Source organism: Canis lupus, chromosome 11 (genome assembly GCF_048164855.1).
Source record: "Canis lupus baileyi chromosome 11, mCanLup2.hap1, whole genome shotgun sequence".
Lineage (NCBI taxonomy): Eukaryota > Metazoa > Chordata > Mammalia > Carnivora > Canidae > Canis > Canis lupus.
The window spans coordinates 24,189,479-24,216,243 of NC_132848.1; the positions used below are offsets into that span (position 1 = coordinate 24,189,479).

A 26,765-nucleotide genomic window follows, 5' to 3' on the forward strand; every position below is an offset into this window, starting at 1 on the left:
AGGGGCCAGCAAGCCGAGCACCCTTTCTCTGCTGACAGAACAGGCAGGAACGGGGTAGAGGGGTAGGAAGCAGGACCGAGGGTACCTGGGAGCATGAAACGCGTTCCCAGGAAGTTACAAAAATGACAAAAAGTGTGAGTGATGTTACCACCGCCGAGAGTTACTGAGTAACCGATGATGAAGCAGAGTTTTAAGGGCTTTGATTTTACGGGAGCCGGCCTCTGGGGCAAAGGAAGACACAGAGGGGCAGGATTCAGTCTCCGCCCTCCCAACGCCCCCCTGCAAGCCTGGGGTCCGTGGCACATGGGGGCGGGAAGCAGTGGGGCCCACACCCCAGTTGGCTTGGGCAAGTGTGGCGGACACGGCGTGGCCCTGGGGGCAGGTGCACCTTCCAGGTCCCAGCAGGGACAGCATGTCCGAATGGGGAACCTGAGGAGTTTAATAAAGCACCTATTGGGGCAGGGCTAAGGGGACCTGAGGAGACAGTGCTGCACCCCGAGCCTAGCAACACAAGGGAGCTGTCACCCTCCACAGCCTAATGGGGCAGAGGCCAGAGCGGACACCAGAGCCCAGAAAGAGACCACTGAGGCCCTGAGTCAGCCACCAGCCAGGGGCTGCGCTAGAGGGGGGCACGCCGACCCATGAGCAACCCTCGCTCGCTCTCCCCCACACTCCTTCCTGCCAGGGCCAAACCCCAGGGGGAAACGAGCGGCAAGAAAGCCGGGCCAGGCAGCCGGCGAGGCCAGGGCAGCAGACATGGGAGGATGGACCAGGAGGCTGGTCGGAGACAACCTGACCCCAGCACTGAGTGCAGGCGGCCACTCAGCAGCCCCCCGTCACAGCAGAGGCAGCTGGCGCTGCAGTGTCACTAGAAGAGGCCTTGGGGGCGGAGGTCTGTCCCCGGCCTGCGGCTCCAGCCTTCCTGGGCTCCTGGGCCACCTCATTCCCAGTATTCGACTCCTTCCTGTGCAAGCAACTACGGCGACTCTGGTGATCTGTATCTGAACCTAGATTAATACAGGATTTGTTACCAGTCGAGGGAGGCAGATCTTAAGCGAGGAGGGATGATGGATTCGGTGGGGGAACGTTCCACCGTGGAGAGGGAGGGAGGACTCGCTGGCCAGCAGTCACACGGGGGCGAAGCGGATTTGGACCCGGCGTCTCCCTAGAGCTGGGTCCTTGCCAGCAGCACTTTGGGATGCTCAGTACTTTCAAAGCACCGAGGCCTCGCTCTCCAGGTTAGCGATACTTTAAGTGACAATTTTAACATGTCCGAGGCACCTGAATCCCCCCACCCCACCGTGACCTGTCCAGGGAAGGTTTGCAGCAGGCCAGCGAGGACCGCGGAGCCTTGGCCGCCGCCGGGGTTCACCTGGGCCCCTTGCCCTGCAGCACCAGGTGCCCGCCGCCTCCCCGGAGCAGCACCGTTCAGCCTGCGCCACCGGCCTGCTGGCACGTTGCGTTCCACGCTGGATCCAGGCAAGCAGGCGGACTGGCCCAGCGCTGCTCGGTGTTCCTGCTCACCTGCCGCGGTGACTCTGCCCCTGCCTCTACCTGTGGCTCCCACCCAGGAAGGCCTCGGCCTCAACCCACGCGGGGCCTGTCCGCCCACACCGGGCTGCGAGCCAGGTCCTCTGCCCACTTCCCAGTGTCACTGGAAGCTCCTGGAGCTCGTACATCCCGGGCCTAAGCCCTGGGCTGGCACGATCACTGACCACTAAGTGCATGAAAGCAAAACCAGACACAAGCAGTGCACAGCCTTGTGCTCTCAGGTTCTTTATTAGAATCAATAACAGAAAAAAAAAAAAAGGAAGAAATAACAGCTCACTGTCCGCACCACCCTGCACTTTCCTAACCGAGTCTCCGGCGTCAGGGTGGTGAGGTCACGGGCAGAGCCTCAGCTTCCCACTGCCAGCCAGGGGGGCGGCGTTGGCAACACTGCCAGGGGTTTAGTGGCTTTCATTCAATATCCAGAAATCCAATGGCAACACTGCTTAAAACAGTTAAAAAGACAATGAAACAGGGGCACACAAAAGGGGGTGAAAAAACTGTTCCATTCCTTTAAAAAACAGCTCTTCGTGGGGCACCAGGGTGGCTCAGGGCATGCTCCCCGCGATCCTGGGATCCCTGCATCAAGCTCCCCGCAGGGAGCCTGCTTCTCCCTCTGCCTGTATCTTTGCCTCTCTGTGTCTCTCATGAATAAATAAATAAAATCTTAAAAAAAAAAAAAACCCAGCTCTTTATCACCTCCAATAAGGACATGCGGGCCCATGGGTTCGGGGCTCCACGTGCATAAGATCCTATAGTTGTTGCCGGGGAAGCAAAGCTGCAAGCAGCCTCCCCGTGGCCAGGGGGGACTCAAACAGCCACTCGGAGGAGGATAAAAGGTGACCATCTCGCCACCCCCACCTGGGCCCACGCTCGGGGCCCCTAACCCTGAGCCGGCGCCACTTGGGCGCAAATTCTCTCGCTGTCACTTAGTTCCTGCGGAGGGCCCCCTGCCCCCCCACACACACACTCCCCGCCAACAGAAAAACAATCCACTGAAAATGTGGGTCAATGGAGAAGGAAAGGTTCTAGAACTTTCCAGGGTCAAGGAAGAGGCTTCTGCTGCAGAGGTTACCCCCAAGAAGATGCCCAGGCATGCCAGGGTGTGAATGTCCAGGCCTCGTGTTGAGCTGATTGAAAGCGGACAGTGAAGGGAGGAGGCTGAGATGCACACGGCACAGGGGCCTTGGCAGGTGTGCAGAAGGCAGACCTGCCACCTCCGAACCAACCTGAATAAAACCAGGTTGGAACACAGATCACACGCCTTGCTGGCGCCGTGGCCTTCAACAGTCGGCAGAGGCAGCTGCGCCTGTTCACGTAGGCCCGCATCTCGGGATCCCCTGTACCCTCCTCCCAGGAGCACAGAGGGCTTGCCGTGTGCTCCCTGCCCAGTGAGGAGGAGCTCCCCACCGCCCAGCACCACTGCCTCCCCTCGCAGCCGCCAGAGCTGCCCACCTGGGCTGAACACCCCGAGACTGCATTCGTTCCAAACACCATCTCTCCCGCCCCCTCCGCCCCCCTGGGCCCCCAGGGGTGAGCACAGCCCCGCCAGGCCCGCCTGTGAACGCCGCACGGCTCTGGGGGCCGGCTGGGATTCTATGTGTGTGATGAAGTCAGCACAGAACGTTCCAGCCTTGGCTATTTTGTCAAAGTGGCCCTTTAATGTCACCGCATCCCACAAGAGACACCGTAATACTGTTTTAATTATTTCTTGCTCCTGCTGGGAAACCACTTCCATCACAACGGTTATTTGGAAACTCCCGCCAGCCTGGCGGCTGTAGAGCTGAGACACAACAGCAAAGGGTTTCCTGAGTCGCGAGCGCCGGCGTTCGATTTAATACTAACAACCAGCTCAACAGCTCTGATCGACAGCGGGAAGGTGAAAATCTGAGATGAGAAAGACCCGTCCTGCTTGGCAGCAAATGCTGAGCCCAGGGAGGAGGCTGCCGGCGGGGGCGCTGCAGGTGCAGTGACACAGTGCAGGTGCCCCCCTCAGCAGAGGGGAGGCCCCCCCATCTCTCTTGAGCCAAGGTGAGTAGGGGAGGGGACCAAGAGCATCCCTTTTGGGAGTACCCAGTGGGAGATGCCAGCAGGGTTCCAGAAAGCCATGCTGCGGGGGAGGGGGATGAAGACTTCGTATCCCCCCAGTAAGGGCTGAACTGTGTCCCCCGGAATCCATATGTTGAAGCTCTAACCCTGAGCACCTCAGAATGTCACCATACTTGGAGATGGGGTCTTTGCAGAGGCCAGGACATTACAATGAGGTCATGGGTGGCCCTCATCCCTATGGCTGGTGTCCTTATAAGAGGAGATTAGGACACAGCCAGGGACAGAGGGAGGACACGGGGGAGGGATGGCCACCTGCAAGCCAAGGAGAGGGGCTTCCGGCGGCGCCAGCCCTGCCTCAATGCTGGGCTTCGGGCCTCCGCCACTGGGAGACAACACAGTCCTGTTTTCCTGTCGTCTAAGCCCCCACTTTGTTACAGCGGCCCCTGCAAATGGAGAGACTCCGTTTTTTAAAAGCTTAAAAATGCATCGATTCCCAAACAGGGCCTCTGAGATGTGTCAAGCGACATTTTAGATCTGGTTCCTGACGCAGCCCACTTGGCTGTCACCAAAAAAACAAAAACAAAAACCCAAAACAAAAACACCAAAAAAAACCCCCTCCAAAATCGCCTCAGCAAATCCTGCCTCCCACGCAGTGGCAGCTGAGGGTCACCCGGGTCTTAGACGTTTGTGCAAAAGGTAAATGAAAAGAATACTGGCTGATCAAGAGGCAGAATGTGGGGCGGGCCCTCCCATCCCATCAGAAGCTTCTGGGACTTTAGAGGGGAGTTTTTAAAACTACAAAACGCTTTTTACTAAAAAGGCCTTGCTTCCAAGGAGAGTCGCCCGCACCGGTCAAGCTGACCCATGGCTCCTGCAGAGCGGTCGGGGCTGCTGTGATCACCCGCGGTCATTAACTCCTCCGTGGAAAGGCTTTCGGGGCGCCCCTCCCACAGGCTGGGGGATTTGGGTGGGATCAGGGCCGACTAGTGAGAACCCATGGGGCCACACACAAGCACAGGGGGGTGCCGAACCCTGCATTTTAAAGGATGCTGCCCACTGTGTGTTACACTATGGAGCTTATGAGCAATGACCCAAACAGGCTGGTGGAGCAGGGGTGGGGTGGGATGGGGTGGGGTGCGGTGGGGTGGGGGAAGCCAGGCCCGCACGCCTGGCACAGGCTCTGCGGCTCACTGCTGTCACTCCAGATTCTTGTATTTGGTGAACAGGTTGTAAAGAACTCTCAGGGTGGATTTGAGATCCAGGTTCACCACATCTGTGGAAGAAAAGAGAGGCGCTGTTGGAGAGGCGAGAGGACCTGAGCCCTGGTGCTGGTGCGCAGGAGGCATGGGGTTAAAGTGCTTCGGGTTAAAGACCGACCCCCTGGGTGGTGCCATCCCGAGTGGCCCTGAGAGGCCCCAGGCCGCCAGCCCCCTGAGCGAGCCCCTGGGATGGCCAGGACCAGGCTGCTCCTCCTGCATCCCTTCTAGGACGTGGGTCCGGCAAGTCTGGGGACCCATGGTGTCTATGTGCTGTGGGATCTCCAACAGCCAAGCACCTACCTGTGCCAGGACAGAGCGCAGGCCTTCTGGGGCAGGGTGGGGCCAGGGCTGCTGCCCTCTCCTGCGCCCTCAAGGCCAAGCGATGGGCTACATGGTGCGGCCCACGGCAGGACCCTCGGCCCGTCAAGTCCAGGCTGCCTTCTTTGGTGGGAAGGGCACCTGGGTTTCCTCCTCACTTGCCCTATGACTTAGCCAACAAGTACCTTCCCTGCTCTGGGCCTCTGCCTGTTTGCCGGTGAAACTGGCCCATCGGACCAGATGAGGCCAAAGGCCCTTCTCTGGCCACAGAACGATCACCATGCTCTCCCGCTGTAGGCACTCACCCCCAGAGCAAGACATAGCACCCCGTACAGAGGAAGGCTGCCGAGCAGCTGCCGTGAACCGACAGGTGGCCTTGTACCTGGTCCCGGAGTGCATTTCCAGCCTCCGCCCAGAGCCGGAGGGAAGCACAGGGAGCTGGCGCAGGGAGCTGGTTCCTTCCTGCCTCTCCATTTTGTAAAGGAGACCAAGACTCACCGAGGAGAGACGGCCTGCCGACCAGCTTACCGACTCAGGGGGAACGCAAGGGCTCACACGTGCACCCGGGGCTCCCCGGGGCTCCCCGCTGCTGCTCAGACCCACACGCAGCATGACCGTGCCTCGTCCCTGCTCACAAGCACTGCCCTTTGTTGGCCATCAGGGACACAGCCTGACACTCGTCCAACTGAGGCAAGCCTTTCATACCCTCTCAAGGCATGAAACAGCATCTCTAGCCTGAGTGCTGGCACCTGCAGGGCGTGCAGATCCCGAGGCTCGTGGGCAGAGGTCACGTCCTCCGTCCGAGTCAAGCAGTTACTAGCGACCAGCGACAGTGGTTCTGCCAGCACAGTCCTTCTGGGTCCCTGAAGCTAAGAGCACAGGGGGCGCGGGGGCCGGGGTTGGCAGGGCGGGGGCCGGACGTTACCTTCAGGCCGAGCTTTGGGTGTCTTGAGCCCTCCGTCCAGCATCAGCTCAAAGGCAAACGCCACGTTGTGGACCTGCCAGGGCAGTGAGAGCAGAATCGGTACATCCACAGGCCCCAACGGGCCCAGTGCAGGGCGCCGGCTGGGCAGGGGTGTAGGGCGAAGATGTTTACTAGACGGTCCTTACTCCGCTCAACCAGTGACCGGGGGCAGCTCAGAGAGATGCAGGGGTGAAGGCACAAAGCCTGCCCTCGAGGGCCCTGGGGTCCCCAAGCGTCTGCTCTGCCACAGGCCACACAATGAGAAGTGACAGTGACTCTGGCACTTTCACAGACAAGGAAGCCAAGGCTCAGAGAGGACGTCACTTCCCAGAAGCACCCAGAGCTCTGCACTGTCCCCAGCCCAGAGCAGTCTGCCCACTGTGCGCTGGGAGGGCCTCACAGAGCCGCGTGTGCACAGCTGCGGGCAGGACATCCCGCTCAAGGGCAGTGGTGGCCCAGGTACCAGGGACCCTGCTGGAACGGAAGTCAGCCCGGTGGTGGCTGCAGGTGGCAGGACCCTGGTTCTGACCTCGACTTACCAGATGTCACAGGAAGATGGATGCCCGCCCCCCCCGACTTCTCCCCGAAATGAAAGGTACCACTCAGCCCACGAGGATGCTGGAAGCTTATATTCTGCTAACAGCTTCTAAAGAGGTTTAAAATAACACCTTCTCTGCTGCATTTATCACCTGAATCACAGGGACGCCGGGAGACCAACCACATCACAGCCAGCCATCTGCTGGGAGCAAAGGCTGTCAGGGGGTGGGGTTGGGGGGGCACCAGAAAATGAAATAAATCATAGAGTCAGAGCTAGAGAGGACCCTGGGGCCCTTAGTAATCAAATATCCTCTCAACAGTAATATCTTTACGATTTCTGTGTAAATGAACCAGAAATACGGGCATTTTACTTGTAGTTTAATAATTAACCAGGAAAATGATGTTTGACAAAATAACCTGCAGTTGATCAACCCCTCCCACTCACTCCCCCCACCCCCCACCTCACCCCCGCACAGGAGCTCAGGGATGGCATAGTGGCCTCCAGGACCCTCGACGGCACCAGCACTGGGCAGGTGGCGCTCAGAGCGGCCCCGTGTGGGGACAGGCCCCTCGCACCCAACCCTGGACGGGGCTGCACGTGACCAGACACAGGAGGCAGGGGGATCCCGGGCCATTCCCGAGGGCCAAGTGGGAATGCCACGCAGGGTGTCAGACACCTGGGTGCACAGGGCCGGCCTGGCCCAGAGGAGGGGCGGTGGGGATGCGCCAAGGCTGCTTTTCGGAGGCAGTCCCGGGGCCGAGGTGGGTGAGGACAGGAGAGCTGGCTCCTGGTAAAGTGCTTGGCGCTGAGCAGGTCGGGCTCCTGAAACCCCACACCTGCCCTGCCCAGGCTTCCCTTCTGCTTTCTTCTCACTCTGAGCAAACCACCAGGCAGGAAGTCCTGGCTGCCCTGCTCTCATCCCAGAGGCACCCTCACCTCCGCCGACCCCTGGCCCCAGGCAGCCGGAACAGTGCAGCCAGAACAGCAAAGAGCTCCCCAGACCCGAGGGGACCAGGCCCCAAGCCATCCCTGGGAGCCAGCCACCCGGCCAGGACACCCTGAAATCCTTGCCCTCTGCAATTCACAGGATTTTTGAAAACCTGGCCAGGCGATGGAAGGATAGAAGTTTCCAGAACAGGGGCGGATCCCATTTCCTTGACCCCAGGGAGGGAATATGATGAGGGGACGGAATGCAAAGCCTCTCCTTGTATTTGCCGGCACGAACCAGCAGAGTCTCCACTCCCCAGAGAGAGGGACGCTGTGGAGTCTTCCAGAAAGATGATCAATGGGCACAAGGTACTCAGCAAAGTGGCTCCCACTGAGTAAGAAGATAAAACACAAAGCCACGGCTCGTGCCCACGTCCCAGAAAGCTCAAAGAGTGCCGAAAGCTCAAAGAGTGCCGTTTGTCGTGTGCAGCAACCTAGGACATCCGAGCTGTCTGGTCTCATTGTTTTTTAAATCCAGGGCAATTGTTTAAAAACACTCTGGAAAACTGTGTGGAGGTTCCTCAAACAGTTAAAAATATACCTGCCCTACGACCCAGCAATTGCACTGTTGGGGATTTACCCCAAAGATACAAATGCAATGAAACGCCGGGACACCTGCACCCCGATGTTTCTAGCAGCAATGGCCACTATAGCCAAACTGTGGAAGGAGCCTCGGTGTCCAACGAAAGATGAATGGATAAAGAAGATGTGGTTTATGTATACAATGGAACATTACTCAGCTATTAGAAATAACAAATACCCACCATTTGCTTCAACGTGGATGGAACTGGAGGGTATTATGCTGAGTGAAGTAAGTCAGTCGGAGAAGGACAAACATTATATGTTCTCATTCATTTGGGGAATATAAATAATAGTGAAAGGGAAAATAAGGGAAGGGAGAAGAAATGGGTGGGAAATATCAGAAAGGGAGACAGAACGTAAAGACTGCTAACTCTGGGAAACGAACTAGGGGTGGTAGAAGGGGAGGAGGGCGGGGGGTGGGAGTGAATGGGTGACGGGCACTGGGTGTTATTCTGTATGTTAGTAAATTGAACACCAATAAAAAAAAATAAGAAATTTGGAAGGCAAAAAAAAAAAAAAAAAAAAAAAAAAAAAAAAACACAGGTCATCACTCCGTGTGGGGAGAGCAGCCCCGGGCCTGTCTCCTGTTGCGCTCAGAAGACGCTCAGTGCCCTCCCTTCTGGAAACGCAGAGCTCCCAGCGTTGGAGCAGATGCGCCCCCACGGAGCCTGCGCCCCCAGGAGACAGCTAGTGGGTGGACCCCAGCAGCCCCCACAGTCCTGCCACAGCTGCAGGCAGCGCCCAAGAGCTCGGGTGCAGGGACCGGCCTGGAGCGAGTTCAGGTCTATGCAGCGGGGAGATGCCACTGCCCGTGAGCTCGTGATGCCAGGAGGCTAATAAAGAGGACGAGCTTGCAAAGAACCTGCCAGTAACTCTCATGATGAGCATCGCTCCCCGAAGAGGGACCAGGAAGCCGGTTAAGAATCCACCGGAATTCTAGCATCTTCCCCAAGGAGAGCTCCGGCTGCCCGCAGAGCCACCCCCACCCCCAGGGCGTCCCCTTTGTGAGGGTGAATGGGCCACTGGACGCTGTCCCCTAAAGCAGCCTTCCCTCCATGGCTCTGGAGATGGTCCTTAGGCCTCCCGCACCTCCCAGGCCAGGGCAGCAACCAACAAAAACTCTCAGCCCTGTTGCAAAGAGAATAAGGCCGGAGGCGGAGGGAGGGCACCCCTGCCCCCGCCAGGTGCACAGTCTCATCCTGGGAAGAAACCCAGATCCAGATACTTGGCTCAATTCACCGCTGCTGCCAGCATTGTTATTAATTTGAACAAAGGAGGAAATCTCTCTCCCACACGATGCTTCTGCCACCAGCCAGGTCGGGCCTGGAAACGCACGAGCCTCTTCGCCACATCAGCTGTGTGCTCGTTTCCAGAACGAAGCAAAGGCGCCCTTGTCTCCTAATGGGAGTTCTGCTCGTTCCCCTGGCTCGAGCTCTCTGCATTCACCACGGCTCAAACGTGCCAGGACCTCTCTACTCTGTTCTGATTCCATCTCAGCAGGCGAGGCAAGAGCAATTTGGCCACGAGCAAGCTGCCTGCAAGGTGCCAGAAGTATGCAGATTGATAAACACTGGCCCCACTGTCGGATGTTTCTCTGGCGGCCACCACCCGCTTGCATCGTCGGCCTCTCTGACTCACGGGTCTAGCACTTTGGGAAAAATCAAGTGACAGATGCCCGTGAGTTCAAAGCAATACGGATCGTGCATAAGCCAAGCTTCTAAAGGCAACGCACTAACTACTGTCTGCATAGGCTGAACTCTGGGGAGGCCCCGAGCAGCGGGCAAAACACCCGGTCACACGCAGTGAACACGAGACGTGGCAACCCGAACTCAGAGGTTGCATCCTTTGACCCAAACGATCCTATTGGGGGGGGATGTTCCTAGAAAATTCACAGGAATGGATATATATGTCTATATTTGAGGAGATGCCCTATTATTTCAAGGGGGGAAAACCCCAGAAATGAGTTAATTGTCCAAGAGTAGGGGAGACAGGGAGACAGTGGCCTCAGAGCTGTGGGGCTTTGTGCTACCGCTGAGAAGAGCACTTGAGGAGGTGGACCTAGCCGGGAGAACCAGAGGTGACACATGCACATCAACAAACAGGAGAAGGATTTGCAACTCTACAGACGTCCCACCACAGTGATTAAAAATGGTACCGTCTCATGGTGAAAGACCCCAAGAGAATGTGGCACAGGACACTTGGGTTTATGTCTACTGCTAAGGGTTGGGTTGTGTCTAATTGCAGGACCATTTGTGGGGCAGTTTTTTGTTTTTTGTTTTTTTTGGAGGACTCCAGCCAGAGCCCCAAGAAGAGCCACGGGGGATAATCTAGGTTGCGTGCTTTAGTGAGGACGCCTGGGGCTGCTCTGAGGATGGAGACCACACACACGTACCTTCTGGTCGAAGCTGTCTGGGGTCAGATAGAAGTTGTGCAGGGGCACAAAGTAGTCTTCTAGAAGGCCCATGAGCAGAACCAGGTACACGCCATCTGCAAACTACAGAGAAACACGCAGTGATGTGTCTGGGCTGTACATGGAGGTGGTGAATGCTCTGCACCGATTCAAACGAAGGAGAATGTTTTCATGTCAGAAATCCGTGCCTCGTGCAGGCAGGAACCCGCAATTAGGTGAAGGAAGGACCTGGGTGCGAAGCATGTGGCTCGGGACTGGATGTGGCCACACATGTGGTTGGGGCTGGAGCGCATCCACAGGGATGGGGCCACGGCTCTGGATCCGGACAGCCTGGCCATGAGGTCTGTCTCCCCAGGACTGACCTCGGGGTAACACTGGTTCCCCTCTCTCAGGGTTGGCATGAGGACCCGGCAAGAAGGGAACAGGGAGCACCCCGCATATGGCGAGCATGTCATGGGTGTTGGCAGCTGGCGGGATCCACTCATGACCTGCAGGACGCCCTAGGCTCTGGTTTGGGGTTTGCTGCCCTGTTTCCCATGCTCACTTTGTCAGCTCCTGAGCACTTTCTTCAGTGCTGGACGAGGTGTTCCCATGCTTGAGCCTGGTGACAATGAGCCTTTGTGTGTCCATCTAGATGAGCATCTAGTGTCCATCCCAGCTAGACCCTGAACACTGAGCAGCACTGGGGCAGGGAAAGCCCTGCAGGCTGCAGCCCTCAATCAAGACCTCTCTCCTGGCTCGAGCTAGACCTGGGTGGCCCTTTGGCTCAGGGCGTGATCCTGGGGTCCTGGGATAGAGTCCACAGCGGGCTTCAGTGGGGAGCCTGCTTCTCCCTCTGCCTGGGTCTCTGCCTCTCTCTGTGTGTCTCTCATGAATAATAATAATAATTAAAATCTTTAAAAAAAAAAAAAAAGACCCCTCTCCCCACCACCTGGCCCAGCAGCACCTCCCACCCACAGGAGAGGAACCAGGAATCTAAAACAAAAGACCCAGCTCTTTGGCAGACAGCCCTCCCCACCCCCAATAAACCAGGGAGCAGCTACTTCCTTTAAAGGTGAAGCAACGGAGACCAGTGAGGACACAGCAAATTGCCCGAGGGGACAAGAGAACCAAGGCACAGTCCGCACCTGGAGGGCAGATGGCATCTCTGAGGGGCTGAGCCCTGCTGGGTCCACTGCAGGCCCAGCCTCCTGATGTCTGAAATGGTGTCATCCAATATGACAGTCCCTGGCCGCATGTGCCTATTAAACCTAGACTTTTTAAAAAGATTTTATGTATTTATTGATGAGCAACACAGAGAAAGAGGCAGAGACACAGGCAGAGGGAGCCAGATGCAGGGAGCCAGATGTGGGACTCGATCCCAGGACTCCAGGATCACGCCCTGAGCTGAAGGCAGACGCTCAACTGCTGAGCCACCCAGGCGTCCCTATTTTTTCGTTTGAATGTTGCAGACTTATTTTTTTTTTACTATGGTAAAATATACATAATGTGAAATCTCCCATTTTATACATGTTTGAGTATTCAGGTGAGTGGCATTAAGTCCATTCATACTGTGTGCATCCATCCATCCATCCATCCGTCTGTCCATTCCAGAACTCTCATCATCTTGCAAAACTGAAACTCCGTGCCCATTAAACAAAAACTCCCCCAAACCTCTCACCCAACCCCTGGTGTCCACACCCTACTCTCTGTCTCTGAATTTGCCTCCTCTAGGGGACATCACATAAGTGACACTGTACGATATTTATCCTTTCATATCTGGCTTACGTAGACTTTTTTTTAGTTGAGATAAAGCATACATAAAATTTACCATGTTAAGAACTTTCATACTATTATGTAACCAAGTGCCAAAACTCTTACGTCTACAAAATGCTTAAATTAATTAAAATAGGGGGCAGCCCGGGTGGCTCAGTGGTTGAGCGCCGCCTTCAGCCCAGGGTGTGATCTGGAGACTCAGGATTGAGTCTGCACTGGGCTCCCTGCAGGGAGCCTGCTTCTCCCTCTGCCTGTGTGTGTGTGTCTCTCTCTCTGTGTCTCTCATGAATAAATAAATAGAAAATCTTTAAAAAAGAAGAAAAAAACAAGAGCTCCTTCCCCCATCCTAGACAGGCCACCAAGGCCTCCAATTTAAAGATGTAAAGTCAAAATCAGAAACATCCAGTATCACCGAGTTGAAAGGGGAAGGGCAGCTAAGAAACAAAGCCCAAGGCAGAGGGACACCATCCTTCCAAGGAGAGCGTTCCAGGCCCTGGTCCAACGTGATCTGACTGGTGAATGCCCCACGTCTGCGTGGCAAGGGTGTCATGCGTCCACACCATGAGGAAGCCACATTACTCATCTCCTTAGGGGGTCAGAGGGCTTTTTAAAACCACGTCCCCTCCATGCAGCAGCTCCCCCCGACTGTGCTCCAGGAAGAGTGTGCTGGCCAGACTCTCCCGGTGACACGGCCCCTGCAGGCCCAACAAAACCAGCTCAGTCGTCAGCGCTGACCTGTTTCCAGGACATCCGTGAATGAATATCCTGCCCCTACCAAACTGCCCAGGAGGTGCAGGGAGGCGAGTGGGTCAGAGAGCCTCTGCTCCTTCCCACGGCCTCGCCATGCCCGGGTGGTGGGAGAGATGGGGGCTGCAGAGGAAGGCGTGGCAGGGAGAGGGGTGCCGGGGAGGGTGGGAGCCAGGTCCAGCTGGCGGCTTATCAGCCCACGGGCTGGACGCTTCTAGTTCACACTCAGGAGAGCACACATTTGTCATGAGGCAGGGGCATGCCCTTGCTCAGACCCCACGGATGCCCCACGGACACCCCACAGCTCCCACGGCTCCCAGGGCAATGCCCAGCTTGCAAGGGTATGACCTCCATCAAGCCCCCCCCCCCTTATCTGCTGCCCCCTCAACATGAGGAGAGAAGCGCAGAGACACGGAGTAACCGGCCCAAGTGCCGCAGAGCTAGGAAGCTGCCCAGAATATAGGAGTGGTTTTATTTTATCTTATTTTTAAAGATTTTATTTATTTATTCATGAGAAACACACAGAGAGGCAGAGACACAGACAGAGGGAGAAGTAGGCTCCTTGTGGGGAGCCCGATGCAGGACTCGACCCCAGGACCCCCGGGGTCACGCCCTGAGCCAAAGGCAGACCCTCAACTGCTGAGCCACTCGGGTGTCCCTACAGGAGTGGTTTTAAAAAGGAGGGAAAAACACATGCATGTCACACACGCGCACACACATGCACACACCCTGAGCCGGACTTTGAGCCCAGGTCTCCCTGAGGATGCACGTTATTTATAAAAATCTCTCTTCTGGTGGACCAGTGGTTAGAAATACTTTTAAGATACTCCTTGAAGCACGGTGGTAGAGAAAAAAAAGGGAGACGCCAAGCACATAACGATCAATGCAAACCGAGGTGTAGGGTCACAGTCGGGATGTCCGGCGACCACTGCTGCTGTGTGTGCATCACCCCGGGTGGGGCGGGGGGAGTGACAGCTGGGAACGGCTGGCAGGGCCCAGGATGCCCAAGAGGGCAAACCTCCCCGGGCCCTGGAAGCATCACTGCCTTTGCACTGACGATCCCACTGCCGGGTCCCTCCCCCCCATCACAACAGTGGGATGCGCCCCATCCCGAGGAGCCGGCTTAGTGACGTGCGGCCCAGCCTCAGGACGGAATAGAAGGCAGTCCTCAGAGGTGACTGGTACGGACGGACAGACTGGGCAAGGGAAGAGGGTTAGATGCCATCATGCGCACAGACTCAAATAAACAAAATACGCGTTACACAAGAGCTGTACAGTGAGAGCCACGGTCACCTGCAAAACGCACCTACGCACACGCACGACGTCTAGAACACACATCCGACCATGAGGTGCAGTCAGTTAGGTCTGGGGAGGAGGAAGCGGGGAGGCGGCGAGGAGGGAGGAAGGGGAACTGTTATTTTTAGGCTGGGACGCTCCTGGACTGAGGAAATAGCCAACGGCAGGTCATGAGGCTGGGTGCGCAGTGCCCGCAAACTACGACAAACGACGCACCGATGAATATACTAATTAAAAACGGTCCATTGGGCTTTCTAGTACAGACCCGTGCTGTCCAGGATCAGCCAGCCAGGTGGAAGAAAGGTCCAGAACAAAACCCCCCGGCACCGTTATCTCTGGGTGCTGGGATTAGGGATGATTTTTATTTGTTTTGCTTATCTGCGTTTTCAGACATTCTACAATGAACCTGAATTACTTTTTTAATTAGAAAAGCAAATGGGAAAAGGCAAAGCAAGACACAGAACGGAAGCAATCGCCCAGGGGTTTAAGAAGGATTGGCTGGGGGTTAGAGGGAATCTGCACCGAGAGGTCTAAAGACTCTGAATTCAAGCATCCAGCTAATCCTGGGAAAATTATATTTTGTCTTCGATGCCTGGGGAGCGTTTGAAACAGATTTTCACTGTGTGACATTAGCTCTGAGCGGAGTGGGGGAGTATATTTTATATACTAGCTGCAGGAGATATATTTTGTGCACCCTCGTTGGACAGGTATTTAGCGAGCACTTGCTCAGTAAGCATGGCCGTGGAGAACAGAAGCGGGGGCACGGAACGTTCTAGACTGAAAGAATTGCACGTGCCACAGCCCTTCGGTGGGGGTGGCAGGACGTCTCAGAGGGTGTTACGGGTTCAGCTGGGTCCCCCTCAAAAAAAGTGTTGGAGTCCTAACCCGCAGAACCTGTGACTGTGACCTTATTAGGAAGTATGCTCATGACGGAGGTAAGATGAGGTCACCGGGATGGGCCCTAATCCAACACAACCAGTGTCCTAACTAAAAGGGGACATCTCGGGACCCCTGGGTGGCTCATCTGCCTTTGGCTCAGGGCATGATCCTGGAGTCCCAGGATCGAGTCCCACATCGGGCTCCCTGCAGGGAACTTGCCTCTCCCTCTGCCCGTGTCTCTGCCTCTCACTGTGTGTCTCATGAATGAATAAATAAAGTCTTTTAAAAAAATAAAATAAAAGCACGTTGAGATCCCAGCAACATGAATTGTTTCTTAAGAGGGGAATGGGTAGCTGATTTAAAAAAAAAAAGGGGACATCTGGACACGACACACAGACATGGGGGGGAGTGTCAGGTGACGATGAAGGCAGGGATGCGGGTGAGGCGTCTACAACCCAGCGGACGTCCCTGCAGCTGGGGGAGAGGCCTGGCACGGAGCCCCCACCTCCCCTGCCCCCCAGAGCCCCAGGAGGAAGCAGCCCTGCCAACACCAGTTGGGGACTCCAGCCTCCAGGGCTGTGAGGACGCCCACGTCCGTGGCACCGTGTTCCAAGCAGCCCAGGACGTTACAACAGAGGGCCTGGGGGAAGGCCAAGGCGGCCCACCCGGGATCAGAGCACAGGCTGAAACCACAGGCAGGTGCCTCACCCCGGAACGCTGCTCACCTGGGTCTCCAGCTCTGTCACCTCCAAGTTCAGCTTATTCAGGTGCTTGTTCACAAACGTGATGAGAGACTGTCAAGGCAAAGACAGAGACGGGAGCCGTGAGTGAGGCGGTCTGCTCCCATCCACCCACCCGGACGGATCTGCCCTGGCCGTCACCCGCTTTGTGAGACGCTTCCAGGATCTCCTCCGTTTGCTAAAATAAAAGGCTCACGTGCATCCAGCGAGCCCTGGTCTTCATGCAACCATGCCTGACTCGCCATCCCACCTGCAGAGGAAAACGCACAACCCCGGCCAACCTGTGTGCGTGCGCACGTGCTCGGCCACACACGTGTGTTTACCGATCCTGTAGTGGAACAATCAGCGCCCTTAGGAAGGATACAATCGTCAGGGGAAGAGGATTCCATTGTTAGATGCGTCCTGGACGTACAGGAATGACAGGAGGCCGCCTGGGCCCCCCAACCCCACCCCGAGGGACCACACACATCGGCCTCCGTAACCTGCAGCAAGCTGGATCTCAGGAAACAGGGCCCCCAGCGTCTCGTCTCTAACCGAAGTTTAAAACTTGTCACCTGGAACGTCTCAGCCAGCAAACCCAGCTTCGATGGGACGCCACGCCAGCTGCACCCCCACCCCTGGACATGACCACCCTGGCCCTGCCTTATTCATTCTCTTTAAATTTACTGAGCAGCTACTACATGCAAGGCACTCTGCTTGATGCGGGGGCCATGAAGACGGCAAGACAGGGCCCCGCCTGGACAGCCTGCGGCACGGTTCTCCACCTTGGCCCCTGGTGGAGGCAGCGAGGAAATCGAGAGCTAGGACCCAGCGTGTGAGATATGCGATGGCAGGGAGGTTTGCTGAGTGCAAGGAGAGACGTGTGGACCCCCGCAGGAGCCAAGGGAGGTGACACCACGGGAGACGGGAGTGCAGAGGTGGGCAGAGTGGGCACCTGGGCCCTGCACACATGTGCCAACACTTGGGATCTTCAGGCCGCAGCTGGATGTAGCAGGAGGTGACCCTGGAGGGGTGGACAGGGTGCTCCTGCTTTTATCCTGGGGGAAAAGGAGCCACTGACATGGCGACTGTCAACGTGGGGGTGGGCAAGGGCCAGGCTGGAAGCAAGAACCGGTCGGGCAAATAAAAGGATTTTGTTTTGTCACTGGGGTCCCCACGGGCCCAAAATACGTCTTTTCAAAGAATTAACATCATATCTATCAAAAGACAGGCCATGGGCCACACCACAGTCAACACCATGTAGTAGACTGTGTGCAGGGCCTTTGCACAGAGTGGTAGGTCCTGCCTCTGGGTCCTGACAGATGGGGAAACTGAGGTAGGGGTTATCCTCTGCCTCAAGCCACCCAGTTGATAGGTGGGGGAGCCAGATGTGAATCCTCTTGTGCATCCACTCAATGGGAGCCAGCTGTGGCAGGGGTAGGGGCTGGGGGCGGTAGGCACTGCTTGGAGGCCCCAAGGTGTGTCCCTCATGACCCAAGGATGCTAAGGCGGCTCCACCCCAGAAGGACCACTGGGGTGGTGCTGTCAGCCTTTTGCCAACGTGCTTCCCAGAACCAATCATCTCACTGTCCCAGGCTGGACCAGCATTTTCCAAAAGTGGGTTCCATGATCACGGTCAACCATGAGATAAACAGATCTCACCATTGACAAGCAAGTTTGGAAAATGCTTCCTGCCAAGTCCTCCCTTGGGAGAACTCCAACACTAGCCACCATAGTAAAGGTCCTGAGACGTCCTGCATCAGGAAACCTGTTCTGGGGAATTGTGCCAGACAAAGAGGGCGCTCCCCTAGGTCACAGGCAGAAATGACCAACTGCTCCTTGGATTTCACAGGGAGGTGGGAAGTGCCTCCCCGCACTGAGACGTCTGCAGGCGCAGTGGGCTGGGTGAGGACGAGCCCTCCTGACAGCTCATCCCCCTGGAAGCTCATCATTCCCCAGCCCCTGACTCCACAGCCTCAGTTCACATGGGGTTTTTTGTTGTTGTTGTTTTGTGTTTTTTTTTGTTTGTTTGTTTTTGTTTTTCACCCGTAGCCCACAAGCAGGCTGCCTGGGCTGATGAAGGTCTCGTCCTCTGCGCTCCTGGGCGGCGGGGAAATGGACCAAACAGGCGCCCCGAGCAGCTGGGCCAGCGGAGGCCTGCCCGTGTCCAGGGCAGGTCGTGAGTACAGCCCCACGGCAACGGGGCCTGCAAGAGCCAGCGGCTGACACACTCAAAAACACTGTCGCATTGAGAAAAAGCCTGGAGTCGAACGAAGCGCCGCGCTGGCGCCGGCTGGCTAATTCACTCAGCAGAAGCGGGCGGGTGGGCAGGAAGATACCCCGGGAGCAGAGATGTTGAGTTAAAAGGTGCTAATTTTATGCGCTGCAGTTACGTTTTTGACTATAATTACACTTCCATCCATGTGGCAAACATTTCAGAGATCTCAAACACGTTCCCACCTTCTCCCCGGCATGGGGTGCATGCTGCAAAAAAAAAAAAGCAGGGGGAGAGGGGAGGCCTGGAGAGGGGGTTAGCAGCCCGACCCGGGGCTTACCTTCTTCACCACGCTGAGCTTGTCCGGGGCGTGGTCAAAGAGCGTGTCGAAGGCGTCGCGCTCTGCGTGGACAGGTGAAGGGACAGGCGGGTTAATGGAAACGCGCGGCGCTGCTCCGGTCCAGGCCCAACCCGGGAATCTGGCAGCTTCCGACCCCCTCCCCGGGGATGTCCGGCCCCTACTCTCCCCACCCGCCTAGAATCCTCGTCTTTTCCGCCAGAACCCAAGGGCAGGTGCGGTCGAGGAGCAGAATCAAGGAAAAGATGCTTCTCACTCTGTCTCGGTCTCTCTCAGTTTCTATCTTGTAACACGAAAGTCACGGGTGGTGCTCGAACATCCGCCCCCGTGACATCCTCGGCTTCAGGCATCCCCCGTCCGCCTCTCTCCGTCCCCACGCTCCGTGCGCACCAGCGAATCTGCCGGCGCGGCGCCTCTGAGCCCGCCTCCCGATGGCACGGCTGCCAGCCCCGCACGGGCCTCACCGGGCACAGGCGGCCGCCTCCCGCCTCGGCTGGCCCACGCCTCCGCTCCTGGCCCTTCTCCCAGCTGGGACACTGGAGACCTGGATGGATCTTGCCCCTCCCCATCCCCGCCCCCTAACCAAAGCTCTCCAACAGCTTCTCATCACTCCTACAATAAAACTCATTCCCTCTCCTATGGCTGATGGGACCCAGTGGGGGCAGTCACCAACCCCTCCCCCGGCTCCCAACACACACACACCCTCCCTGACTTCACTCCACTAACTGGTTTCTCAGCTTCTCCTCCATCACACGCCCACCACAGGGCCTTTGCACCTGCTGTTCACCTGCCACACTTCCTTCAGGTTGTTCTCGGATGTCAACTCCTCTGAAGGGCCTTCCATGACCATCCACGTCTAGAAAAGTGCCCCACACCTGCTGACCCTGGGACACTTCTTAGAGCACTTAATCACTACTTGAGAGTACATCCTACATTTGTTCATCTGTTGGCTCCTTCAGCCACTCCTTGCTGGCTGAAAACACCGTCTCGCTTGTTCCCTCCACTGCCACAGAACCAATCAACAAACCAGGAGACTCTGCTCTAGAATCTCTCTCCAGAACCCTCCTTGGGGGACACCCGTCATGTCCCACCCATTCTCCTTCTTCCTGGGGAGCCCTGCCCCATTCTGCTACCCAAGGACCCAGCTGTGGGCTCCAAATCAACACAGAATCAATCCCGTCCGTTTCCAACATGAGGCCACTGGAGGCCAGCTCAATGCGGCTCTCAGGGGATAAGAAGGAGCAGGGCAGGCTGGGAGCCAAGGGCCTGGTTCTGGCCTGGGGTTGCCGTGGCGGGGCCCCATGGAGGCAGGACGGAGCCCACTGCAGCCTGGAGTGCAGGCAGGAATACCAAAGCCTCGCAGTGGATGCAGGGCTGTGGGGAGTCGCTGGTGGTGTAGACAGGGAAAGGAGGGCTTCTGGAAGGCCCTATGGCCCCTGCTTCTATCTTCCAGGAGCCAGCTGTCTCCCCATCCCATGTGCTCAGAGGACCTTGGCCAGCAGAGAGGCCCACTGTTACCAGCAGGGGCTTGGGGACAAACCCCAGCATGCAGGTCTGGGGACTGGGGAGCCCAGCCGGGCTGCGTGGGGTGAGGGTACAAAGCCTCCACTGCCTGTTTGGAGATGGCGGGGAGCCCAGAACCAGAGCTGACCCAGGGCCTGCTTCAGGACTGCCTGGCCTGGTCCATGCAGGGGAGGGACGGAGGGAGGGAAGGAGGGAGAAATCAGAGAGAAGGCAGGCCGACACCCAAGTAGGCCAGACAACCAGGTCTTCTGGAGGAAGCATCCCAGCCCTGCCTACCAGCCGGGCCCCCAAAGGAAAGTGCTCAATGTCCAAGGTCTAGGGTGTGGGGAGGCAACTCACAGCCCCGCCCAGCCCAGGTAACATCCTCCTTGGCCTTGGGGGTGGGGTGAGGAAGGTGGGAGGCAAAAAGGACAGGAGAGGGGGACGGGCTGTGTATGTGTGAGCATGTGCGGTGTGTGTATACACACCCATGTGGGGAACGTGTGCATGTGTGGTGCACAAACACACACGCATGGGGGGGCCTATGTATGTATGTTGTACACGCACACACACATGGGGGTTTGCATGCATGTGCACGTGTTATGTATGGCATGCATACACCCATACGTGGGGGTGCACGTGTTTGGGGGGAGGACTGCCCAGCTTTCTTCACCTCAAAGCCAACAGTAACCAAAAGGCCCGATGCTGCAGGGTGCCCCCCCTCCAGCTTTTCTACCAAGGCAGCCGTACATTATTTTTATAATCATTTCAGTCAGATTATACTCAGTACAAGAGTCTGCTAAGGGGAAAAAAAAAGCTAAATCTTTTACAAAGCAAAATACAAACTTTAAATGCAGCTTGAGAAAAACCCTGGGAGCAGAACAGAGCTTGACGTCAGCCGGGTAAATATAGCTGGGCCACCGCTGGGCTCACAGAGCGAAGGCGTGCAGGGAGCACGGGAGGGTGTGGAGGCCCGCCAGCCCCCAGCCACCCCGACCTGCAGCTGGGGCACGGCCCAACATCACAGGGCACGGCCGGGGGCCAGGGAGCTTCTGCTGCGCCCCTGCAGGAAGCCTGGCCTTAGGAACGAACATAGATCCCGGTCGTCTGACCTCAAAGTCCCAGGACATCAGGCCAGTAGCTTCTTTCCCTAAGCAGCTGTTTTCCCCTCCTCCGTAAAGAAGGAGTAAAAATAGTCGCTAGCTCATGGCCGGTGTAAGAATTAAACTCACGGAGAATCAAGGGAGGAGCATGCCTGGCAGGTGTGTCGTGGGGACCCTGACCCCACTCCACACCAATGTCCCACTGGCGGCTCTGGGGACAGTCACAGGGATAAAGAGGGAGCAGCTCAGCTCTGGGAGGGACCCAGGTTGGGTGGGGGCAGATGGGTAAACTGAGATAGCACAGAGAGGACAGGTACCCAAAACAAGCCAGGACGGTCATAGGGAGGGGCTGAATCAGCCAGGACCGGCCAGCATCTGCCCCAGTGCGACCCTCATGGATGCTCATTTCAGTCCAAATGTTGTTTCGTTTGAGTAACATTTTTAAAATATAAATTGACTCCGCCTGTCTGCAGGGACCGGAGGCTGCAGCCACACTCAACCTGGCATCCACACCCGCCGTGGAACTGGGGATGTGCGCTCCCAGGTCTGACCCCGCACCGGCCTGCGCAGAGGCTGAGGGGCAGAGGACCACTCCATGCTCTGGCCCCGTCCCTCATTCGTGTTATCGGCTCTGTCCCTGGAGGCACCCAAAGTCTGGGGACAAAGGGCCAGGGGATTGAGTGCGGCCTCACACGGGAGCCTTATGTTGAGCGGGGGTTTTGCTGGGACAAGGAGAGGAAGGGCATTCCAGGCAGAGGGAACAGAAAGTGCAAAGAGAAGCACAAGAAAGCCAGGGAGGGCTGCAGACCCTGAGGCCCATAGAGGCGGCTCAGAGGGCCTGGGCCCAGGGCGGTGACCCGGGGCGGCACAGGTGGCCCAGTCAGGCCGCAGTGGGGGGAACGAGCTCTGCTGGCAGAGACAAGGAGACCGAGGCAGAGCTGGGGCACAGGAGGAGAGCTGCTCCCCACTTCTCCCCTGTCCTGAAGCCCAGGACGGGGGAGGGGCCGCCTGCGGAGGAGATGCAGCCAGCAGGCCCGTTGCCATGGAGACCAGGCAGCAGCTCCCAGCTCCTCTGGGAGAAGCCTCCCAGCCCACCTCAGCCAGGACGGGATGACTCAGGGGAGGGGGGTCTGGGGGGGGGCAGGGCGACCCCCACTCCTGAGCTTGGCATGCTCAGGTGACGAGTGAGCACAGAACAGGGACCCCCTGCAAAGCCCAAGGAGGGTCCACCTGGTGTTCTGGAAGCTCCCAGGAGGTCTGCGGCCCAGGGCTGGCAGTTACGGGGGATGCATGCTGAGGAAGACACAGCTCCAGCCCACAGGATGCTTATAGCTCAAGAAGCCGTGTATGAAAGGACAGGAGGAGGGGCCCAGGGTCCCAGGGTGTCCCGGCACCCCGAGCCTGCCAGGCCATGGCAGCTCCCTGTGAGCAGCAGCAAGTGGAGAGGCTGGGCGTGGGCAGGGCAGTCAGGGAGGGCCTCCTGGAGGAAGCTGAGGAGTGAGCTACCAGGGAATCCAGAGGGAGAGCATTCTGAGCAGAGGACACTGCTCCTGCACGAGCTGGAAGTGCTCTCAGATGAACGGGGAGCCACAGGCGGCAGACAGCGGGGGAGTGAGGAGGCTGAGAGGAGGCGAGGGGTGTGCCAAGGGTGGTCTGAGGGGCTTGGAGGCCACCTCAAGGGCTGTGGCTTTAGTTTAGCCTGAGGTGGGTCATAAGGGGGAGGGTGGGGTCAGGGGGTGCCTTAGGAAGCCTGACTCCCAACTCAAGGGGCAGAGATGGGCACCAGGACCCAGGGGCAGTGGGGGGAGGGGGGAGATCCAACCTCATGGGCAAGGGCTGGAGGGGCCCCCGGGGAGGGGGTCCCACAAGAGAAGTACCAGCAGAGGCTCAGCGACAGCAGAGGCTGCCCGCCTGGGGACCCCGGGGACCTGGGCGATCGCAGAAGCTGAAGCTGGGGGCGGAAAAGGAGCCTGTCACCCGCTAGCAGCCCGCCGGCCTTTCACAGGAGGGTGAGCCTATAAAGTAATAATAACTCCACCGGCTTCTCGGGCTTCCTCACCCCGGAAAGGCTCCAATGCCCCTCGTGTTCACCAGCACAGCAGCTGTGAACCCTGGCTCTTCCCCCGAGAGTCACCAGCCGGGAGCCCGGAGCCTGCTGCTGGTCCGGCTCCCGCCCTGTCTGCTGCATGGAGGCTCCCCGGGGCCCCCACACCTCGAGCTGGGCCCGCGCGACACAGGGGCGGGACATCGCACAGAGAATCAGAGACATGTCGTGATGCTCTGATGGCCCGGCTCACACACAGGGCAGGGCCGCTGCCAGGCCACCTGCCCCCCGCAGCCCGCACTCCCCACTGCCGGGCCACATCCTCAGCAATGTGACACGGGAGGGCTTCCTTTCCTCTCCCTTTCTTTAAAATAACAAGGACGGGGCAACTAGTGGCTCAGTGGTGGAGCATCTGCCTTCGGCTTGGCCCAGGGCGTGACCCCGAAGTCCCGGGATCGAGTCCCACATCGGGCTCCCTGCAGGGAGCCTGCTTCTCCCTCTGCCTGTGTCTCTCTCTTTTTTTTTTTTAATAAATTAATTTTTTATTGGTGTTCAATTTACCAACATACAGAATAACACCCAGTGCTCATTCACCACCCCCCTTCCACCACCCCTAGTCCGTTTCCCAGAGTTAGGAGTCTTTATGTTCTGTGTCTCTGCCTCTCTCTCTCTCTGTCTCTCATGAATAAATAAATAAAATCTTAAAAAAAAAAAAAACAAAGATATTTAAAAAGGACTGAATGGCTATTTAAAAATAGTGAAGACCGTGAATTTGAGCAGCGCAGCTTCAGGCCTACTTACAGAGGTCTGAACAAAAACCAAGAGCCACGTGCCCTCTTCAAACACAGCAGTGCTGTGCCTTCCGTCCCTACGATAACTGCAGGGGACGGAGCCCTGTAGCCAAGCCTGACCAGGAGGTCGCCCCTCCCCCAGAGGCCCCCACACCTGCAGGATCAGCTCCAGGTCGGCAGGCTCGAAAGGCACCCAGAGAAACTTCCATGTGGCTTCCACTTTTCCTGCGAACAGCTGTGCTCACTGCTGAATGTGGTATTTGGGGGCGGGGAGCGGTGGTGTTGAGGGCTTTCCATTTTGAAATAGTCCCCAAAGCAGTGAGCTTCACTCCCCCGGCCTCTGGCTGTGGCTGAGAGCCGGGGGCCCCCCCACCCCTGAGGGTCTAAAGCTGCCCCAACCTATCTGTCCACCCCCTTGCTGAGATGAACCTGGGCTCCTGCAGAGGACTGGGAACAGCTCTTTGGGAACAGACACAGAAAACTAACAGCAATAACCACCCGGCCCTCCCTCACGGCTGTCACCGCCAGAAAGCATGCTGGGCCCAGGGCCACATTCAGTATCTCACTCGGTCCCCTCACCAGCCCCAGATCCCACTGAACAGAGAGGTGAAGGAGCACGCAAAGGTCGCCCAGGAGGACCACAGCCAAGGCTGCCTGACTCTAAGGAGGTGTGTGAAGCTGGTGATTTTAAAAAGGGAAAACTATGTATGAAAGTACATCCTGTAGGGATGCCTGGGTGGCTCAGAGGTTGAGCGTCTGCTTTCGGCTCAGGGCATGATCCTGGGGTCCTGGGATTGAGTCCCCCATCGGGTTCCCCTGCTTCTCCCTCTGCCTATGTCTCTGCCTCTCTCTCTGTGTCTCTCATGAGTAAATAAAATCTTTAAAAAAGAAAAGAAAAGAAAGTACATCCTGTAAAGAAGCTCCATCCGCCGCTACTTGCTCTCTTAGATTGGCCATGTGTGCCCTGCCTTAGGCCGGGTCCCCCTCCTGGCACCAGCCCGCCAGGCCAGCGAGAGAGCACCTGCCACCTCCCAGACACGTGCCCACCACCCCCACCACACTCTCCTTATCCCACCTGCCTGTGGCAGCTCGGAGGAGCGGACAGACCCAGGGTGAACCCCACACTTCCTCGAAGAGCCGAAGAGCCAGCACTTCTGGCCACAGGAAACCCCACCAGGTCCTGGGGTGCCTCCTCACCGCCCCTCCTGTGATAGCACGCATCCAGGAGCTTCCCATCACAGCCCCAAAGTGCCCGAGACTCGAGACTCGGGCTCCCCACCCCCACAGGCACTTACCAAAGCGACCCATCATCATCCTGCAACGGAGAACAGAGAGGGAGAGGGTCAGAGGGTGGCTCAGAACACAGTGCAGAGGGAGCCCAAGGAGCCCTGAGTCGCCCCGCTGAAGGACTTTTACAAGAATCTAGGTTCTGGTTTGATAGATTCTCTGTCCCCCTAATTGCAAAGGACAGGTGCTGATGTGGATTTCTAACTGTCTGCCCAAGATCAGCAGCAAATGGCCACCTTTATTAAATCACCCCATTAGGGACGCCTGGGGGGCTTAGTGGTGGAGCTCAGGGCGTGACCCCGGGGTCCTGGGATCCACGCCCGCATCGGGCTCCCCTGCTTCTCCCCTGCCTGTGTCCGTGTCTCTCATGAATAAATAAAATCTTTAAAATAATAAAATAAAAATAAATAAATCACCCCATTAATGCCATGGGGGGGGGATGAAATCATGGGACCGGTTATTTATTTATTTATTTATTTATGATAGTCACAGAGAGAGAGAGAGAGAGGGGCAGAGACACAGGCAGAGGGAGAAGCAGGCTCCATGCACCGGGAGCCCGACGTGGGATTCGATCCCGGGTCTCCAGGATCGCACCCTGGGCCAAAGGCAGGCGCTAAACCGCTGCGCCACCCAGGGATCCCCATGGGACCGGTTAATAGGGAGAACAGTTCAGCAGAAAATGGGTCTTCTGGTGCTGCTGAATGGTAAGTTTTAAGTTTTAAGCCACGTGGTTTTGGGGTGGTTGTTGCACAATTATGGATAACTAAGACCCCACCCCACTCCTCATTCCCCTCCGCTGCCCTCTTCTTGCTCCCAAACAGGCCAGGCTGGCTGCGTAAGGGCCACTGTGGGTGCCAGGCCGAGCACCAGGCCCCTCGTCCCCCCGCCCCCCTCCCCGTGGGCTTGGAACAGCTGAGCGGCTCATGGGGCCACACGGCGGCTCCCAGGCCAGGAGTGGTCTCCTGCGTCAGCCCCGAGTTTTGAAAAGACCGTACGTGGATTCATGACACGGTAATTAATCACTCGGTGAACGGGTCGGGAGGGTTCACCGAGACGATCAATCTCTAATGATCTGTTTCATCTGAAACAGGTTTGGTGGAGAGGCACGAAGGTGGTGAATTTTAAAGATCCCTAACAGGGTGTCATGGGGGCTCCTAAAAGCTACACGCGAAATCCGCCATTTGATGCGCTATTTTCAATAGTTTTGAAGCCTTTTAGACTTCTTTAAAAGTTGCCCTCTGGCTTTCTCTAAGAGACCAGAGACGGCTCGGTATTATCTCAAAGGAAAGTTCTAGTTCAGAAGTGTGGCTCCCTTTCCAACGGAGCGGATGCACAGGTGGATAAATGAACCGGGACAAGGGGTCCCTAACCACTCTGAACACCTGCTGCCCCCACCCAATATTCTCTAAGGTC

General features: G+C 57.2%; 1 protein-coding gene across 4 annotated transcripts in view; it reads right to left on the reverse strand.

Moving 5' to 3' along the window:
- Positions 1 to 3,187: 3,187 nt before the first annotated feature.
- The window catches only part of PARVB (parvin beta), a 97,292-nt gene continuing 73,714 nt past the window's right edge, over positions 3,188 to 26,765 (reverse strand). For all 4 annotated transcript variants that reach the window (XM_072843600.1, XM_072843603.1, XM_072843601.1 and 1 more), the window contains exons 8-13: positions 25,361 to 25,380; positions 18,607 to 18,668; positions 16,058 to 16,126; positions 10,638 to 10,739; positions 6,100 to 6,172; positions 3,188 to 4,870 (exon numbers count right to left, since the gene is read on the reverse strand). In XM_072843600.1, the coding sequence (XP_072699701.1) occupies positions 4,794 to 4,870; positions 6,100 to 6,172; positions 10,638 to 10,739; positions 16,058 to 16,126; positions 18,607 to 18,668; positions 25,361 to 25,380 (403 nt within the window). In that variant the 3' untranslated portion in view covers positions 3,188 to 4,793. The remainder of the gene's footprint in view (positions 4,871 to 6,099; positions 6,173 to 10,637; positions 10,740 to 16,057; positions 16,127 to 18,606; positions 18,669 to 25,360; positions 25,381 to 26,765) is intronic.